The sequence below is a fragment of the Erithacus rubecula genome, assembly GCF_903797595.1.
Source record: "Erithacus rubecula genome assembly, chromosome: 21".
Taxonomy (NCBI): domain Eukaryota; kingdom Metazoa; phylum Chordata; class Aves; order Passeriformes; family Muscicapidae; genus Erithacus; species Erithacus rubecula.
The window spans coordinates 10,746,750-10,764,532 of record NC_136673.1 but is presented as its reverse complement, the minus strand read 5'-3'; the positions used below and the strand labels follow the sequence as shown (position 1 = coordinate 10,764,532).

The 17,783-nt window shown below is 57.3% G+C and overlaps 2 protein-coding genes across 4 annotated transcripts in view; one reads left to right on the top strand and one right to left on the bottom strand.

Moving 5' to 3' along the window:
• Positions 1-17,617, top strand: part of FBXW5 (F-box and WD repeat domain containing 5) — a 164,342-nt gene extending 146,725 nt beyond the window's left edge. Inside the window, exons 1-9 of one of the 3 annotated variants that reach the window (XM_079324188.1) lie at positions 4,529-4,571; positions 4,797-5,007; positions 7,360-7,517; positions 8,129-8,303; positions 9,561-9,709; positions 11,015-11,495; positions 13,972-14,119; positions 15,110-15,322; positions 15,794-17,617. In XM_079324188.1, coding sequence (XP_079180314.1) covers positions 4,818-5,007; positions 7,360-7,517; positions 8,129-8,303; positions 9,561-9,709; positions 11,015-11,495; positions 13,972-14,119; positions 15,110-15,322; positions 15,794-16,040 — 1,761 coding nt within the window. In that variant the 5' untranslated portion in view covers positions 4,529-4,571; positions 4,797-4,817 and the 3' untranslated portion in view covers positions 16,041-17,617. Of the gene's footprint in view, positions 1-4,528; positions 4,572-4,796; positions 5,008-7,359; positions 7,526-8,128; positions 8,304-9,560; positions 9,710-11,014; positions 11,496-13,971; positions 14,120-15,109; positions 15,323-15,793 lie in introns of those variants that run through there. The other 2 variants (XM_079324189.1, XM_079324190.1) reach the window with 2 other exon arrangements.
• C8G (complement C8 gamma chain) lies at positions 612-4,278 on the bottom strand. The gene is made up of 7 exons (XM_079324202.1): positions 3,952-4,278; positions 3,136-3,275; positions 2,426-2,496; positions 2,019-2,126; positions 1,626-1,727; positions 1,405-1,443; positions 612-891 (listed from the first exon to the last, which is right to left on the bottom strand). Exons 1-7 carry the CDS (start codon positions 4,090-4,092, stop codon positions 878-880), a joined length of 615 nt encoding a protein of 204 aa, XP_079180328.1. The 5' UTR covers positions 4,093-4,278; the 3' UTR covers positions 612-877.
• Positions 17,618-17,783: the final 166 nt, after the last annotated feature.

The following is a 17,783-nucleotide window of genomic DNA, read 5'->3' as shown; positions in this document are numbered from 1 at the left end:
AGGGAGGAGGGGTCCCGATGACGGGCTGCAGCATTAACCCTGGGTGTCTCCCATAGTGGAAGACCCTGCAGCCCCCCCAGTCCCCTGCCTCTCTGAGAGGTGGTGGCTGCGTGGGCAGGAGTCCAGCGTGGGCAGCAGCCCCTCGGGAAACAAACTGCAGGGCTGGGGCAGGGGAACGGGGCATTTTTCAGCCCTGGAGACCCTGGGGATGGGAAGCACGACTGTGGGACTAAGATTTCCTCCCCTGGGGTCCCTCAGTGATCTCCCAGCTTGTAAGGGGAAAAAGCAGATGCTGTGCTCTCCCCAGTGGCCCTAAGTCCATGCCCCCTGTGGCCCCAGGCTTGGTGCTGTTCCCCTCAGTGCCAGGCTCTTCCTTGCCCCTGCCATCTGGACCACAGGAACCATCATAATTCTGCCCCACTGTCCCATGGCTGGGGAAGGCTCACAGAGAAGATGGTAGGGGTCTGCATGGAAGGAGGCTGCACTGCCCCCCAACACCCCCTTCAGCATGCTCCAGCCAGAAGCACATGTCCAAGGCACTGGCAGTCCATGCTGGAGAGAGTGCTGGCCTGGCTGGGGCAGACCAAGAGGTGACTGGCCTGTATACAAGCTCTTCTCTGAGGCATTTATTGGGATGTTGCTGGCTGCTGGAGGAGAATAGGGCACAGAGCAGAGGGGGGACACAAGTTAGGAGGCACAAGTTAGGCAAGGACAGACGCAGCTGCCAGCACAGCTGGAGGGGCTGAGGAGATGAAGGGCTGGCTCCAGAGCTCTGGAGCAGCAGTAGGAGCTGACAAAACTGTGGCTCAGATCTGTGTGGCCAATTGGCAGCTGGCTGGAGGTGAACTCTGGGACACCCTGGCAACTCCATCTGCACCTACAAATTCATTTCTGGAAAGAAGAGAAGTGCTGAGGGGCTGGGGGGTGTCCAAGCCCAGCATCAGGGCTGGAGACCTACCTCTACCTCCCCAAGCACCAACAAGTGATAAGAGTTGTCCCCAGGGACTGCAGCCTTCACCCCAGGGTGCCCCTGTGGCAGGACTTCTCATCCCAGACCAGCCCTCACCGCAGGAAACATCAATATAGATCCATCAAGCCCAGTCTGACCCACGTGGGGGGTAAGTGGGGTTTGCTTTGCCAGGATGTACCTGATGCCCATCCTGAGTGACAGTTTGCCACACAAAGGCTCAGACTCTGTTCTGAGCAATGGTCTGGTATGGCCTCTCCCGAGCCAGACGAGCCCTCCCACAAGCCTGGGGCAGGACCACACAGCCACGGTGCAGTGTGGATCTGGCCCAGTGTGCCCAGCTCACTGCCAGGATGGGGACACCCAACTGGTGCCCAGTGTGAGATTAAGCCTGGCACATGGGTGCACCCAGTGCATACCCTGCATCCCCAACTCACCATCGAGGATGTGAAACTCATCTGCAGAGTCACAAAACCCTGCAAGAGACAGAGCCGGGGGTGGGGGAGTCATCATCTTGTCTGGGATCTGGCACCCTCCAGCCCCTGCACCCCCAGGACATTGCAGGGCACAGCCCCATCCTTGCATCTTTGTCTCTGGGGTGGCCAGAGCATTGGGACAGAATGCACACGGGTTTCCCTGAGGACCGTGTGCCACCCACCGTAGGTGGGGAAGTGGTAAGTCACATCCTCACTCAGACCCACAGCCCTGACGCGCTGCTCAAATTTGTCCATGACGGCGTCACTGACCAGGCTGCTCCGTCCTGCACATGGGAAGACACCATCAGTGGCCTCAGGACCTACCTGGCCCTGGCCCAAAGCCCCCCATGATTCTACACAAGGCTCAGGGCCCAGGGGGCTTTCAGCTCAGAGGAGTGGGTTCCCAGTTTTCCCCTTACTTGCTCCCCCACAGCATCTGGGGACAATTCTCCAGCTGGGAGCAACCCCCATTCCCACGTTGGGTCCTCCAAGGCTTCAGCTGGCCTCTCCTGAGTCCAGCACAGGCTTCCCACCCCTGTCCTATGCTTGCCATGAGGCTCCAAGCCGCAACCTACCATAGAGCTTAACAGAGATGCTGCGGCCCTTCTGGTAATAGAGGATGACAAAGCTGCTGGCGTCAGCCTCACCCACCACCACATCCACCTTGCTGCTTTTCCTATGGCCTGGGAAGGACGAGAGATAGCCCAGTTAGCCCCATCAGTCCTGGTTAGCCTCAGCATCATCCAGGGCCTTCATTTCACCACAAACCAAGTGTACATGGGGTGAAAATCAGGGCCAGAGTGGGGCAACCCCACAGGCACCAGCCCATGGTGTCACCCGTGATAGCATCCAGCACTTAGGGACCCAACATGTAAAATACCAGGAGTGTACTGAGAAGAGGAACATTGCTACCAAAACCCTGCTGAGACCAGGACTGGGGGGCTCCAGCAGTCTCCTGCCACCCCACACCAGTCTCCCTCACCCTTCAGCAGGAAGCGTCCAGGGGCCTGGGCAGGAAGGTAGTGCTGCCTGATTTCCCAGCACATCCTGTCCCTGCATGGAGAGACGAGGAGAAGATGTCAGTACAGGCAGTGGAGAATCTGTCCACCCTGCCTGCCAAGGCACACACACTGTCTGTTTCCTTGGGACTTGTTCTCTCCCTGGGGAAAGAGGTACCAGAACACCGGGAGACATTGTGAGAGATGCTGAGCCCAAAATCTTCTGAGCCCAAGGAGTTCCTGCCACCTCCTGGCAGCACTGAGGTCAGTACCTCACGGCCCACCAGGCTGGGGAAAGTGCTCACAGACATGCTGAAGGTCTCCATCCTCAGACATGCTACCCCTGAGATAGTCCCAAGAGCCAGTCCCAGGCTGGGCAGCCATGGAGGCACCACATGCCTCAGTTTCACCAGCCTGGCTGTCCTCACAATGACCAGCCAGGGCACCCCCAGCCAGCCTGGGCTAGTGGCTGTGTGGGTGGCAGGGTGCCCATCATGGCCAGGGCTTCTACAAAATTTCCTGGAGGGTATCCCACCCACATCTGGCTCTGGGGCAGTTCTGTCCCCTTTGGAGACTGTGGCCATGGCACTGCTCTGACCTGCCTTCAGTCCCCATCCCAGGGCACCAGTCCTGTTCTGACCTGCCTGCAGCATCCCTGTCCCTGCCCACGGCCCCTGTGTCCAGCATCACTCACAGCTTCCTGAAGGTGCTGATGGCCAGGCTCTGCCCGTCCAGGACAGTCACTGTCATCGTCGTGGCCTCCAGCTGGTGGCTGTGCTCTGCCAGGTAGCTGCAGCGGGAGGCCATGCTGACCAGGAACCACTTCCCCGAGAGCTGCATGGCATAGGGGTGGCATCATCTACAGGGCCACCAGCCTGGGGTGCCACACTCAACTACCCTGAGCACCCTCCTTCCCTGGCACCTCTGCCCGCAGCCTGTCCCTTGGGGTGCTGCCCTTCAGGTGCTGGTAGGTGGGATGGCAGGGCAGGAGCCTGACAAGGGGACAGGCTGGGGTGTGTAGGGAATGTCCAAGGCACATGCCTACGGCTCACACTGCCCACAGCACCGCGGGCACCCCAATGCCACACTGGGTCTGTGCTGGGCATCACTTTATGCTGCAGCCCCAGCTCGGCCCCACCAGCAGAGCCCCGAGCTCAACCCAAGCCCGAGTGAGGGTGGCTGCACTGGCTCTGCGGCAGTTCCAGATGGATGAGGACGAGGGTCCCTGTGAGGCTCTGCACTGCTCTGTGGGCACCTCCGTAGGCAGTGTGGGGCTGAGCTGAGCTCTGGCAGCCCTGGCTGTGTGAAGGGGGCACCGAGAGGCTTGGACTTGGGCATGGGCTGGGGAGGACAGTGGGAGCCAGCCCTGGAGGGGGACACAGGATGGGCTGCAAGAGTAGGCCTGGTGGGGGGCACCAGGGCACACGGAACAGGAGCCACCGAGACTCCCTGCAGCCCACCCAAGTGCGGGTCAGCGGACGCCCACAGACCCCTCTGCCCGACCCCTCACCTGGTGGAGGCTGAGCCCCTCCTGAGCCGCCACCTTCTCCAAGGCACTCTGGGGAGGGGACGGCCGTCGTCTCCGCGCCGCCCTCTGCCCCTGCGCCGTAAGGAGCAGCCCGAGGAGCAGAAAGGTGCGCAGGGTCGCCATGTGCCGGTGTGCGAGGCCGGGGCTGCCGGGAAGCGGCGGGGCCAGGCGGGCACGGCCAGGAGCCAGGAGCCCTCGTGGCAGCTGGATGGAGTCATCGCCGGGGTCAGAGCCGGGGTCATTGCCGGGGTCAGAGCCGGGCCGGGCTGGAGCCCAGTGAGCGGGCACGGACAGAGACGGGGGTTGAGGAAGGGCGGGGCCGGCGGGTCCCGGGCTGGGCGGCGCCTGTTTGGAACGGGGCGGGGCCTAATGGGGCACGGGCGTGTCATTTGGGGTATTGTGTGTTGTGGGCGTGGCCGGGCGGGGTGGGGCAGCGGGCACTCGTGAGCGATCGCGCCCTGCTCGACTCGCTGCGCCTTGCCGGTGCGGGGAGCTCTGCGCTCGAGCCGTCGGGCCTGCAGCCAGACGCGCCCGGTGATTGGCCAGCGGGGGAGCGCCGGCCGGAAGTGGCGCGGCGGGGCGGGGGCAGCAGCGGCGCCGAGGTGCGGGGGACAGCGGGGACACCGGGCGCGGCACGGGGGGAACACCGGCCGTGGGGAGCACGGGGCACAGCACGGGGGGAAACACCTGCCATGGGGGGCATCAAGGCATCGGGCACCAGGCACGGCACGAAGGGAGCAGCGGGCAAGGCTCGTGGGGGGCCGTGGGCCCTGGGCGGCCGTGGGTCCCCGGTCCAGGCCTGACGCCAGCACCTCGCTCGGTTCCAGGCGCGGCGGCAGAATGACACGATGGACGCGGGCTGCCCCCGGCTCCCAGACACCGTCCTGTTCGAGATCTTTCTGTACCTGGACCACGCCGACGTGCTCTCGGTGGGGCTCGTCTGCCAGCAGTGGCGCGCTGTGGCTCGCGACGAATTCCTGTGGAAGGAGCTTTTCTACCGCTACTACCGCGTGTCCCGGGATGTGCCGCGGCACCCAGGTTCGCACTGGGGCCCGGGGCTGATCCCGGGAGATTCACCTGCCGTGAGCCCGGGATGGAGACAGCGCTCCCCCTGCTCTGCCCTCTGCTCGCCGCTGTCGGGGTGGTGGAGCCCTTGAACCGGGTCGCCTCAGCTGTGTTACAGTTTCAGGGGCTGAGATGTGCACGGGGAGGGCTCTGGATCTGCCCAGACTCTTGAGAAGCGGGGGTTGAAGGGCTGAAAATGTTTTGCCTTTCACTTCTTTTCACAGAAAGGAGGTTTCTGAGCTCTCTAGCCAGGTGCTCTCTGTAGCTGCTGTCCAGGGAGATCCTGGGAGTCACAGTGAGTCACCACATGCTGCTGCATCCCAGCCTGCATGGGATCTGTGGAAGCACTGCTGGCTTGGCCTTTCTGGACCTTGGCAGCCCTTCTAATGCAGCTCTTCTCCATCTGGATCAAGCACTGCCATAAGCACCATTGGCTGCTCCGAGGGTTCCAAGGACCCTGTGCAGGGACACCTGTGCCTCTCTGGGGGATGCCTGGCCATGTGACAGCAATGGGGACATGTGCTGAGTCAGCAGCTGCCCCATGGCACCAGGGCAGGTTGGACTTGATCTGGGCTCACAGCAGGAGCTGACAGAACCTGGCAGGGCTGTCCTTGGCAGAGCTGTCAGAAGGCTTGGGGATGGCAGTTGTGTGATTGAAGCTCTGCTCCCTGCTGAGCATCCAGTGCTGGAAGCAGTTTGGTGCAGTCTGGAAGGATGACCCAGCTCTGTTACACCAGCTGGGACCTGGCAGCAGGAGCCCTTGCTACCCAGGGGGTTTCTCTCTCAGCAGCCCACTCACAGTGTGTTGCAGGGCATGGGAGGGCTGTGCGGGGGACCCCAGCTGTGGCTGAGGGAATTGGATCCTGGGTTGTGAGTTGCAGTGGCTACAGAAGGGCAGGAAGAAATGTCAAGGAAGAAATGCCAAGGCTCAGGCAGTGGGAGCTGATCTCTTTGAAGTAGGAGCACCATTGCATTTTGAGCAGTGGGAGAGGTTCTTGGAGGAGGTGGATGTTGATGGGATTCCTCCAGGCTGTGTGACTTTGCTCTTGCAGACCCTGGGAGCTCCATGGGGCTCAGGATGTTCTCCTTAGGGTTTTTCTGAAGCCTTTTGACCAGGCTCATTCCCTCCCAGCTTCCTGGAGCTGTTTAGTCAGCTACCAGCCCTGTTCTTGAGCACTAATTAGGATCAAGCAGCTGATGTAGCTCAATAACACATTCAGGCACCTCCCTGGCTGCTGGAGCTGTGGGCACTCTGCACAAGGCAGCAGGACAGAGGCCGCTGGCAGGCGTGGTCAGGAGGGCTGGAGCATGAGTTTGGGGAATACCTCTGCCAGCTTGGCTGCCCTAGGCAGCCCCATGGTTAGAGCAATGGTATCCATTGGGCCTGTAAGATGAAATGTTGGGTTTGCTTGGCCAAATGGGGCCTGCCCAGACTTTTCCTAGCCAGATGGTCTGGGAACAGGAGGTTCAGAGAGGGTTGAAGCCCAGCCTCGAGCAGCAGCGGGATGTGCTGACAGAAAGCTGGTCCCTGCCTGCAGGAGCAGGTGCCTCCTGAGCTGCAGTATGTTCCAGAAAGTCTTTCAGTCCTGTTCAGTGTCACTAGGAAAGTTGGCAGTTATCCATATACATGTCTAATCCTCTTTGCTTCTCTGGGATTTGCTGGTACAAGAAGTCTGTAGGCTTCCTGGCTGGGCCTTCATTAAGAATCTTCTTTATTTGTCTTTTATTGTCCATCAGTAAGACTCCCATGAGTGTGCCCCAGGCTGTGCTCAGCACACTGTGCCCAACCTCTATTCTTCTCTCATTTTTTCAAGTCTCTTACCTCATGGAGATAATTTTTTCCTAGTCTCAGACCCTGTCTGGAACTGTCTTAATTCTGTGTTAGACAAGACAGAGGTAACCAGTGCAGAGGTGGGTATGGTGAGGACCAGCTTCCCAGCTTCTCTCTTGTCCCTCCTGGTTGATTTGGTTTTGCCGAAGCATGTGTTCCTTCTCAGGACTGTTTTGTCCAGAGCAACATTTTGGTATGACAGCCAGCACTTCTGCCTGGGCTGTTCCAGCAGGGGCTGTGCTGCTTTGGAAAGCAGAGGTGTGGTATGGAGCTGTGTGTGTACTGGAAGAAAGGAGGTTTTGTGTGTGCGAGTAGGGAAGCTGCTGAGTAAAATGCTGAGAGCTGGTAGCTGAGCTGCAGCCCTGGGTTGGTGCCCTAGCAGAGCTCCTGGCCTTGCTCACAGAAGCCAGGATTGGTTTATTAAAGCCTGATGCCATGTTTAGCTCAGCTCTGCTTCCTTCCACTCACACTCTTGTCCCATGCCCCTGCTACAGGTGCTGTCTCTTGGTACGATGAGTTCCAGAGGCTCTATGACACCATCCCTTGCGTGGAGGTGCAGGCCCTGAAGGAGCATAATGACCAAGTTCTGCACCTGAGCTTCTCCCACTCTGGCTGCCTGTTTGCATCATGCTCCAAAGACTGCACGGTCAAGGTAAAGTGGTAGGTGCCCTGCCCAGCCCTTGCAGCCTTCGTCCAGTGGGGCTTAGCCCTGAGATCAGCCTTTGGGAAATCTGTGGAGAGGTTTGACCAGATGTCCCTGGACTGGGGCTGATTCCTGCCCAAGCTGTCTTCTAAGCTATATAACTAATGACTCTTGTGAGTGTAGCCTTGAGGGCTGTGGATTCCAGCTCCAGCCTGAATGTGTGTGGAGGTGGCTGAGGTGCTTTGTTTTCTAGGTGCAGATCAGTGCCCTGTTGTGCCCTGGGTCTGTTGAAGACTGAGAGATAATGATTCACTGCAGTGGATCATGTCTTGCCTACATGATTATCCTGAGAAGAATCTGTCTGAACATGCTGTCCAGCTATCATAGCACCATCCACTGCCTGAACACCCTCTCCTCTGGGCAGTGGAGTAGCAGTTCTCCATTTAGCCCTTCTACATTTTCTGTCAGGGGAATGGACAGGGATATGGTGGGTGGGAGGCAGTTAAATGGGGTTTTTGATACTGTTTGTTTTTCATGTCCCAGTGCGTACTTGCAGAACAGATAAAACAGAATCACTCTCAGGCTGTTCAGCAGCTTCCTGACTGTCCATCTCTCTCTAGATCTGGAGCAATGAGCTGGACATTTCCCTGCAGCACAGCTCCAACATGAGGCCATACAACTGGAGCTACACCCAGTTCTCCCAGTTCAACTCTGATGACTCTCTCCTGCTGGTATCCGGTGTCTTTGTGGGGCCTCACAACTCCTCCTCGGGCGAGATTGCTGTGATCAGCATGGGTAAGTGGAGCTTCCCAGGGGCATATGAGTGCTGGGTGAGGGGGTTCCCTTCTTCTTTGGGTGTGCAGTAGCCTTGCCTCAGCTTGTCCTGACTCCTGAGCTAAGGGGTTCCAATCACATTTCTAGAGGAGAAACCTCACAGCCTTAACTCTGTTCGAGTCACTACAGCAGCACCTCAAGGCAGTGTTTCATGTATTTAGCCTCACTTCTGTTCTAAGTGCCAGTCTGGGTAAGGGTTATCCACATCATTCATCTTGAAGCCCCTGCCTCTGTTGTATGTGGTGTTTGGCATAAAGCCACAGGAACCCAGAATGCTTTGGGTTGGAAGACACCTTAAGGGTCATCATATTCCAACCCCCTGCCATGGGCAGGGACACCTTCCACTATCCCAGCTGCTCCAAGTCCCAGTGTCCAACCTGGCCTTGGACGCTTCCAGGGATCCAGGGGCAGGCACAGCTTCTCTGGGCACCTGTGCCAGGGCTGCCCACCTTCCCAGGGAAAAATTCCTTCCCAATATCCCATCTATCCCTGCACTCTAGCAGTGGGAAGCCATTCATTGTGTCCTATCCCTCCATCCCTTGTCCCATGTTCCTCTCCAGTTCTCCTGGAGCCTCTTTAGGCACTGGAATGGACTCTAAGTTCCTCCCTTCACTTCTCGAGGGTGGACAGACTCAGTTTTCTCAGCCCATTTCCAGAGGAGAGTGGCTGGATCTAGCCCTCAGATCACCTTTGTGGCCCTAGTCTCACCCTTAGGTCTCACAGGGCTTTCTGAAGTGTTGTCACCTGAGTCTCTTTCACTTGTGCTGCAGCTCTGAGACATATCCCCACTGTGTTATCTCGCCATCTTTGGCAGAGTCCCACAGTACCAGCAATCAGGAGTGTAGCAGGAATCAGGAGTGCACAGCTGCCTTGGCTGAAGAGTCCCCAAGCCCCAGGGGTGAGAGGGAAATACTGTATGTGTTTAACTCGTTCTTGTCCCCAGGGCCTACTCTGGGCCCCACTTAGGGAAAGCGTGGGAGGTTGGATTGCTCTGTGCTCTGGCTCTGTGCACTGCCCTGTTATTTTGGTTGCCTTTGTGCAAGGTATCATCACACATCTCTGGAGAAAAGAGAAATAACCTGTCTCTGTAGCAGTGGCTGGGAGCTGGATGGGGGCTGGCCTCTCCCACAGAGACTTGGATCCACTTCTCCTCTCCCACATGGTTTCTCCAGGGCTCTTGCTGGAAGTCATTGCCTCACACTCATGTTTCCCTTCTAGAGAACTTCACGCTGCTTTCCAGGGTGAGGAATAAGCCCTATGATGTGTTTGGCTGCTGGCTGAATGAAACCAACTTGATATCAGGCAATCTGCATCGGATTGGGCGCATAACCTCCTGCTCGGTGCTGTGGCTGAACAATGCTTTCCAGGTGAGCTGCCTTCCTTCCAGCTTCCCAGGAAGTGCAGCTTCCTGCTGGCTCCTGGGGGAGGGAAAGCTGCAGGGAAAGATGGCTCAATCCTCCTGTCCTCCCTGTTTGTCTCCTCTGACTTGCCCTCAGGATGCTGAGCTCGAGGCAATCCTTTCATGAGGTTTCTCCACGCTCGATGTTGTGGTACTCACTACAATGTTCTAACTCTGCCCTCAGATCTCGTTAACTTTTGCCACATTAATTAGGCTGAGGAGTTGGCTGCAGTGCTCCACAGCATGCATTGCCCAGCAGCAGGGCTGCTGAGGTCCTTGGTAGTCTGATGCTAGGCCTGTGACTGCTGTAGCCTGGCATGTGTCCCAGTAATGGCCCTTCTCCCATTTGGTAGATCAGGGTGTTACTGGGAGCTGGGGGCTGAGCTCAGCCCTGCCTGGCCTTGCTGAGGTTTCTTGGGCCAAGTGCTGTCTCTGATTCTGTGGTGACTTGGAGAGCCAAATGTGCTGGGCTCCTTGTTCACTCCTTGGCACTTGGGCTGCTCAGTTGTGTTCCCCATGTTTTGCCTCTGTTTCAGTGTCATACCTACATGTCCCCATGTTTTGTGATTTTAACAAGATGCTGGTCCCAGGTAAAATCCTCTGGTAGCAGAGCCCCTTCCCACATTTCTGTGCTACACTGAGACATTACCCCAGCATTACCCTCTTCCATCCCTGAGACACCAGGAAGGGCCTTGCTCATAACAAGGGTGTGGGAGTACAGCTGCAGGCTGGGAACAGTGTGGCAGAGGGACCTGCTCTGTGTGTCTGGAGCAGATACCCAGCCGCCCCTGCTGAGGGGTACAAGCACACACCAGGAGCACAGGGATTCTCTGCCACTGCTGCAGAGGGATCCCACTTCATGCTTATCACAGAGGCTTGTTCCTGAAATCCCTGTCGATCATAGAATGTAGAGTATCCTGAGATGGAAGGGACCCACAAGGATCAAGTCCAGCTCCTGCTCCTGCACTCTAAAGCACCAGGTAGCATCAGCTGATGACCTCAGGGTACAGTGGCAGCAGGGCTGCCCAGCTATTGTGCTTCCTCACTCCACTGCTGCCTGCTTGTAGGAATGTTTTCTCTCACTCTGTCTCCATCCAGGATAGGAAGGAGCTCACTAGAACTGGCAAGCCTGGGGCCTGTTCTTGTGTCAATGCCCCACACACAGTGTCAAGGAATTCGTGGGGGCCAGTGTCCCTGTGCTAGCTCAGGTCTTGGTTTGAGCTGTGGGAGTGATGTGAAGTGGTTCCTACTCACTTCTTTCCTCTGTTCGCAGGGCATCGAGTCTGAGAATGTGAATGTAGTGAAGAGACTGTTCAAAATCCAGAACCTGAATGCCAGCACCATCCGGACTGTGATGGTGGCTGACTGCAGCCGGTACGATTCCCCGGATCTGCTCCTGGACTACGAGGAGCAACTGGCTGCTTCCTCCACCTGCCCGGTCTTTGATCTCGGCAGTGACAGCGAGGAAGAAGAGGCCAAGCCCAAGCCGCCTCTGGAGCCAGCTGTACAGGAATTGCCGGATGCCGGGGGTGTGCCGGCAGAGCACGGGCTGCAGCAGCTCTTTGATGATATCATGGAGGGCCGCGTGAGGCCTGCCATGACTGAGACAGAGCTGGAGACAAAGGTGGCCGAGCTGTTTGTGCACAGCAGAACTAAACCGCCTGAGCCAAACCTGCTCCCCACAGACAGCAGTAGCAAGACAAAGTACTTGATCTTCACCACAGGATGCCTCACCTACTCCCCACACCAGATAGGTAAGCCTGGGTCTGAGCCTGGGACAGCTGGGGCTCCCTGGGAGCCTGGGCTGCAGCTGCGCTTGGGATTTGGGTCAGGAAAAAACCTGGTCTCTCTGCTGCCTGTTTGTGAAGTGTGAGCTGCAGTTTGCTCTGGAGTCTGAGAGGTCCCATCACTGAGGGGGGTTCCACCTCCTTCACTTGCCTCAGGGTTGGTTTATTGCTGCCAGCATGACATGTGGCCAAAGTCATGGCAAAGGCTGAGCAGAAAAGCAAGAGGTTGCATGTGGTTAAGGACACCACCCATGAGCAGCAGTGGGTGCAAGGGCAGGGCAGCAGTTGCCCTGGAGGAGTGTGTGGAAGGACCTCGGTCCCCTTCTCTTGTGGGAGTAGGCAGGGCATCAGGGCAAGCCTGGTCTGAGCAGCGTGGAGTTGATGTGTGAGTCACTTGTGCAGTGCCTCTGCTCCTTGCCTGCCTCCTCTCTGCCGTGGTTGGGACCACCCTTACGTGGGTATCCAGCCTCAGTGAGACACTGGGGAGGTTTCCAAGGAGATTATTCACTGCCCCAGCCAGTGTTTGTGTGGTGAGCGATGCTGGGCAAGTTCTAGCCCCTTCCTTTGACCAGGGGGTTGCAACGGGCTGTGGGTGCAGCATGTGCCAGACTGTGGCATGGCTCATGATCTTGTCCTGTGTTAGGATGTCACTTGCTCTCACCTGGGATACTCCTGTTAAGGGAACAGGTCTAGCAGAATTTAGATGAAATCCTGCGGGGAGTTCCTCAGCGGGGAGCAGGAGCAGGTGGACTGACTGTTTCCCAAAAGACCCTAAAGCTGGCAGAGGTGGAAAGCGCTGGGTGTGTGGGGAAGGAGGGAGCTGCTCCCAGACAAGACTGCTGCGAAACCAGTTTCAGTTCCTTTCACTGCTCACACAGTTACAGCCTTGCTTCCTTGCTCTCCTGACTTTCCCATTACATGGACCCATACCAGTACAGCCCAGTAAGGTGGGGGAAGGCAGTTTCCAGAGCTGTAAGCAACCTAGTCTTTGCCCACCTTCAGTTAGGAATATGACCTGGACTGAATGAGGTCTACTTCATGTTCCCTGCTCATGGGCTGGGTCTGCAGAAAGCCATGGTGACTCAGTCCTGGGCTGAGCTGAGGCAGCACCTGGATCCCTGGCCTGAGCCAAGGCCACCTTGCAGACTGGAACTTGCCACACACCAAACCTTTGGGCTCCCAGATTCCTCTGCAGCCTCCCAGGGCTGAGGGATTTGTGCGATGCCTTTGAACTCTGTGACTCCCTGGCTGGTGGCCAGCATTTGCAGTACAGGCTGCTGCTTGGAACACTGGACACTGGCTCGGTTCCTGTCCTATCATTAGTCACTGCAGTGTCATTTGCCTTATGGTTTATGTGCAGAATTGGCCCTGTGCACCTGCTCTGTGTCCACAGGACCTAAAGGAGCTCACTCTGTGCTCACCTCTGACTCTATGCAGTGTTGCTTCAGCTTGAACTCCTTGAGTTCCCATTTCTCATGCTGGTTCCAGGTTGAGCAGCCTGTCCTGCTGACTATGAGTTTGGAACAGGGAGCTTGGTGCTGTGGAAGTAAGGATGAAGATGCTGGTGAGCAGCACCAGTGGGGTAGAAGAACATCAGTCCTGGCCCAAGTATTCCAGGCTCAGGGGCAGAGATATTGGGAATGGCCTGGGCTTGAGCTGTAATGGGGTGCCACCTGTATCTTTTTGGGCTGCAGGAGAAGGGATGGGATGGGATGGGCCACGTCACCTTCCAGCTCCCCCTGGATCTGCTGAGGATGAAGTCTATGTGTGCTCAGGAGTTACTGAGGTTCACAGAGGTCCTTCAGGAAACCATTGGAGATGGGCAATTTGTGGAGCTATTTGTGTTTTGTACCTCTGCAGAGCTGGAAGGGGACAGGGCTTGACTCATTACTTGTCTCATTTAGTCAGGAGGTTCAGGAGCTACAAAGTACTTGAACACAATTTGGGTTTAAATGTCTGTTCTTCAAGCTTTCTGGGACAGATCCCCACCTGCACTTGACAGTGTCAGGAAAAGCCTGTCAGAGCCAGTGCATCTGCTGGGCTGCTCCAGGCTGGCTACTGCAGAGAATGGGCCCAACCCAGGGAATCATTTAGAAGAAAAGCCCTTCTACAACTAGCATGTCTCCTGGGGCAACGCAGCTTCCATGTGCTCCTGAGATAGTCGAAGGTGAGGTTTGGCTGTACCACCCACAGGCACTGGGATCTCTCTGTCTGGGGTTGGATGTGCCAGGATGTTGCTCATGGGCAAGGTCCTGGCCCAAAGCCCAGGGGAGCTGAAGGAGCCTGGCCAGGACAGCAGCCCTGTCCCAGACCTTGCCCAGTAAGCTGGTTCTCCTATCTTAGCCACACGAAGGGAAGCCCCTCCCTGAAGCCTGGGACCTCCCCCAGCCCTGCTGGCAGCGGCCAGCAGTGGAACTGCCTCCTTCCACTTTCTGTCCCACAGGGATTAAAAGGATCTTGCCCCATCAGATGACAACTGCAGGGCCGGTGCTGGGGGAGGAGCGGCGCTCGGATGAATTCTTTGACTCCCTGGATCATGTCATCGACATCCATGGGCACATCATCGGCATGGGCCTCTCCCCTGACCACCGGTGAGCACAAAGGGCTTCAGCAACTGCCAGGGTGGGCAAGAGCTGCTCATGGGCTCTGTGGGGTGACCAGGACATGAAGTGACTGTGGTGGATGGGTTGGGTGCCTGCTGATGCAGGTGCTGATGGTGTGTTACTACTGAGCATTGCCTCCGGCTGTGGCAGGAATTTGTTCTGAGCCAGTTCAGGACAGGGTGGCTCCTTCTGAGAAGGGAGGAGCTGCCCACATCAATGTGTCTTTTTCCTGAGGTAGAATCCATAGAATCCATCTAATCCCCACCGTCCTGCCATGGGCAGGAACATCTTCGACTCTCCCAGGTTGCTCCAAGCTCCATCCACTTGGCATTGAACAGTTTCAGAGATGGGGCAGCCACAGCTACTTTGCACAACCTGTGCCAGGGCCTCACCACCCTCATAGGGAGCAATTCCCATCTAACTGCCCTCTGAGAGGGGAAACCATTCCCTGTGTTCTGTCCCTCCATCCCTTGTCCAAAGTGCCTCTTCAGTTTTTTGGAGCCCCTTCAGGCGCTGGAAGGGGCTCTGAGATCTCCCGGAGCCTTCTCCAAGCTGAACATCCCCAGCTCTCCCAGCCTGGCTCCAGAGCAGAGGGGCTCCAGCTCTGGGAGCATCTCCATGGCCTTCTCTGGAGTCCAGCATTTCCACATCCTTCTTGGCTCTGGAGCTGGAGGCTGCTCTGCAGGTGTGGTGTTATTTGAATGGAGCAGGGGGCAGAGTCCCCCTTCATCTGCTGCCCAGAAAACACCCCCATCCTTAAAGATGGTTTCAGTGGGATTAGAAAGGTGTGACCTGACCCTTAGAGTTACCTTTCATGTATGGTGGTCCTTTCCAGACATGGCCAGGAGAGTTCCAGCAGTCTGTTACCTGTTTCAGCCTGGATTTCAGTGAGCTGGGCTGCAGGCTCCATCTCTGCTGTGGCAGGGGACTCTGTGAGCTCTGGTGCAGTGCAGGTAACCCCTCCCTGCCCTCCCCAAGGTACTTGTATGTGAACAGCCGGGCCTGGCCACGGGACTGCATCATCTCGGATCCAATGCAGCCGCCTCCCATCGCTGAGGAGATCGACCTGCACGTATTCGACCTGAAGACCATGAAGGAGGTGAAGCGAGCACTGCGCGCACACCGGGCCTACACACCCAACGAGGAGTGCTTCTTCATCTTCCTGGACGTCAGCAAGGACTTTGTAGCAAGGTGAGTGGGTGGGCAGGATCCTGATCCTGCATCTAGGAAGGCCTGGGGCTGTTGCTATGAGATGGCCAGGTGAGCAGAACACTCCTGTGTGTTGAGAGCAGAGCAAGGAATGGAAATGGAAAGAGCAGAGGGACTGACTTGGAAAGTGCTGATAAAAGGGTGGCTGCCCTGGTCCTGCTGTAAATATCCTGCTGTAAATCCCTGAGGAAAGGGTAAATCTGGGAACTGTGGTGTGTTTGGTGGCAAGTGACAAATGCCCTTCAGGGGGCTGCTGGTGCTGTGGGGTGAGCTGAGGGGCCCTGGATCCCAGAGGGAGCTACCTGCACAGGATGAAGCTTATGGAGACAGGGGCTTGGGTACCCTCTGCCCCCATCCCTGCAGAAGGATGGGGGTAGGAAGGGCAGGGTGTTGGGGCTGCTGGGCTGGCACTGGGACCAGCGGGACATGCTGACCACTGTCTCTCCACCGCAGTGGGGCAGAGGATCGACACGGCTACATCTGGGACCGTCACTACAACATCTGCCTGGCTAAGCTGCAGCATGACAACGTGGTGAACTCAGTGGCATTCAGCCCAGTGGAGCAGGAGCTGCTGCTGACAGCCAGTGATGACACCACCATCAAGGTGTGGCGTTCCCCCCGGGCCGTGCGCATCCGGCAGGCCAGGAGGCCCCGGCCCAGGAAACTGCTCTTCTCCTGGCTCATGAACCAGAAGAGCTGAACCCAGGTACATCTGCTCCTGCAGCTTCCTCACTGCAGCACCTCTTTTCTGAGCTCACAGAGCCCTGAGCCCTGCACAGAGATGAGCTCTAGGCACACAGATCCTATGGCTGAGCCAGGAGGAGCCCTGGCAGTGGGAATCACCTCCTCCTTGAAGCATCGGCTTCAGACAGGACAGAAGAGCTGGGTCTTTCAGGCAGCAGCTGAGCTGGTTGCTGCAGGGTGGGCTCCCACAGCTTCTCACCAGCGTTGCTGCTTGGGCATAGCTCTCTGGGCAAACTCTGGGCTCAGGGGACACTGAGGCACGTCCAGTGTGGGTCTGTGTGAACTGGGGACGTGGCCAGCCCCACTGGGAGTGGCCAGCTGCAGAGGGCTTGGCAGGAGCCGCGGTGCAGCTGCGCTGCCTGACTGCAGGACTCAATATTGGCGTTTTATTAATGTGTGTTTGTTCCAAAGCTCCACAGGCAACTTGTCTGGCTGCTGGGGAATGTCAAGTGCCTCCTCCCCACAGTACCTCTGCCTGGAGGCCAGCAGGGACTGTGGGCAGTGAGGGGGTGGCAGGGCCCGGGCTGGGAGCCTGACTGGCCCCAGGGTCTGGGTATTGGTGTCCTCAGTTTCCAGACTTGGGAGTGGGGAGGGCTGGTGGTCACATGGTGCTGGCTTTGCCTCTGTCTTCCTCTGAGTAGCACTTCAATAAGCTATGGATCGGGAACGTATTTATTGTGGGGGATCTGCTGTCCTTTTCTAGGGTACCCACGAGGACAGCTTACCTCCTGCCCATGCTACCCAATTGTGGCACTTTAGGTTCTCTTAGTATGTTCTCTGTGAATAGGTGTAGGCACCCGCAGGTGCTGCAGGTATTCATTCATCTGCAGGTGCTGGGGATGGAGCTCTCCTGCCTGCAGTGACAGCTGAATAAGCTCTCTGTCCTGGGGCTGACCCGCCATGGAGGGGCTCAGCTCCTCCAGGACCCCACAATGGGGACAGTCACTTGGAGTTATTACAAATTCACCGGTGTTCACTGTCTGTCCCTTGAGCTTCTCTCCCTGTAGCAGGTACCCAAATGTCAGAGTCTAAAATTAAGCTCCTAATCTTGACCTGGCCTAGATGGGGCCCCAAGGAGCTGCTGTCGCTCCTGGAAGCAGGGCTGGGAAGGAGCCACAGGGGCAGGCATTTTGGGGACCCTGGAAGCCCTGGGGCAAGTGCCTGTGCCATTCCCAATCTGGGGTTGCTGTTAGACCTAACAGAGGTGGCAGTTCCTGTCACAATGGCATTGATGGCTTTAGCAGCCTCTGCAGCAGGAGAGTTGGCACCTGTGTCCTGCTGTGCCCCAGCTTCATCTGAAACCCCCGTACTCAGGTTTTCTGTCATGAAATGAGGGATTCCTTCATGTGTGTGTGCGCACAGGCTCCACATCCTGCTTTGTCCAGTCACACAGCGAAGGAACAGCCTCTCCCTTCCCCCCAACTGTGAACTCTCCGCCCGTGGCTCGGTGCAGCAGCGAGTGAGGCACTGAGATGTTGTTTGTACTGAGTTTTGCTCTTCACTCTGGCATTGAATAAATACTCTGCTAAAGCATCTCTGCAATGTGAGCTTGTTATTTTCCAAGCACTGCTCTGCTGAGGTAGAGCTGAGGCCAGGAGTGTCAAAGGGTTGGGCTGGGGCATTGCACAGCCCAAGCTGTGGTTACCTGCCCTGGGCTGGGGATTGTGGGCAGAGAGCTGTGAGCACCAGGAGAGAGACA

Coding starts and splice junctions, on each gene's coding strand:
- C8G (XM_079324202.1), bottom strand. CDS start 4,092: ATGGCGACCCTGCGCACCTTTCTGCTCCTCGGGCTGCTCCTTACGGCG. Junction 2,127..2,425: donor TGGACGCTTCCTGCTGAAGG/GTGAGGGAGACT, acceptor CGTCCTTCCCAG/GCCATAGGAAAAGCAGCAAG. Junction 1,728..2,018: donor CATCTCTGTTAAGCTCTATG/GTAGGTTGCGGC, acceptor TCCCATGTGCAG/GACGGAGCAGCCTGGTCAGT.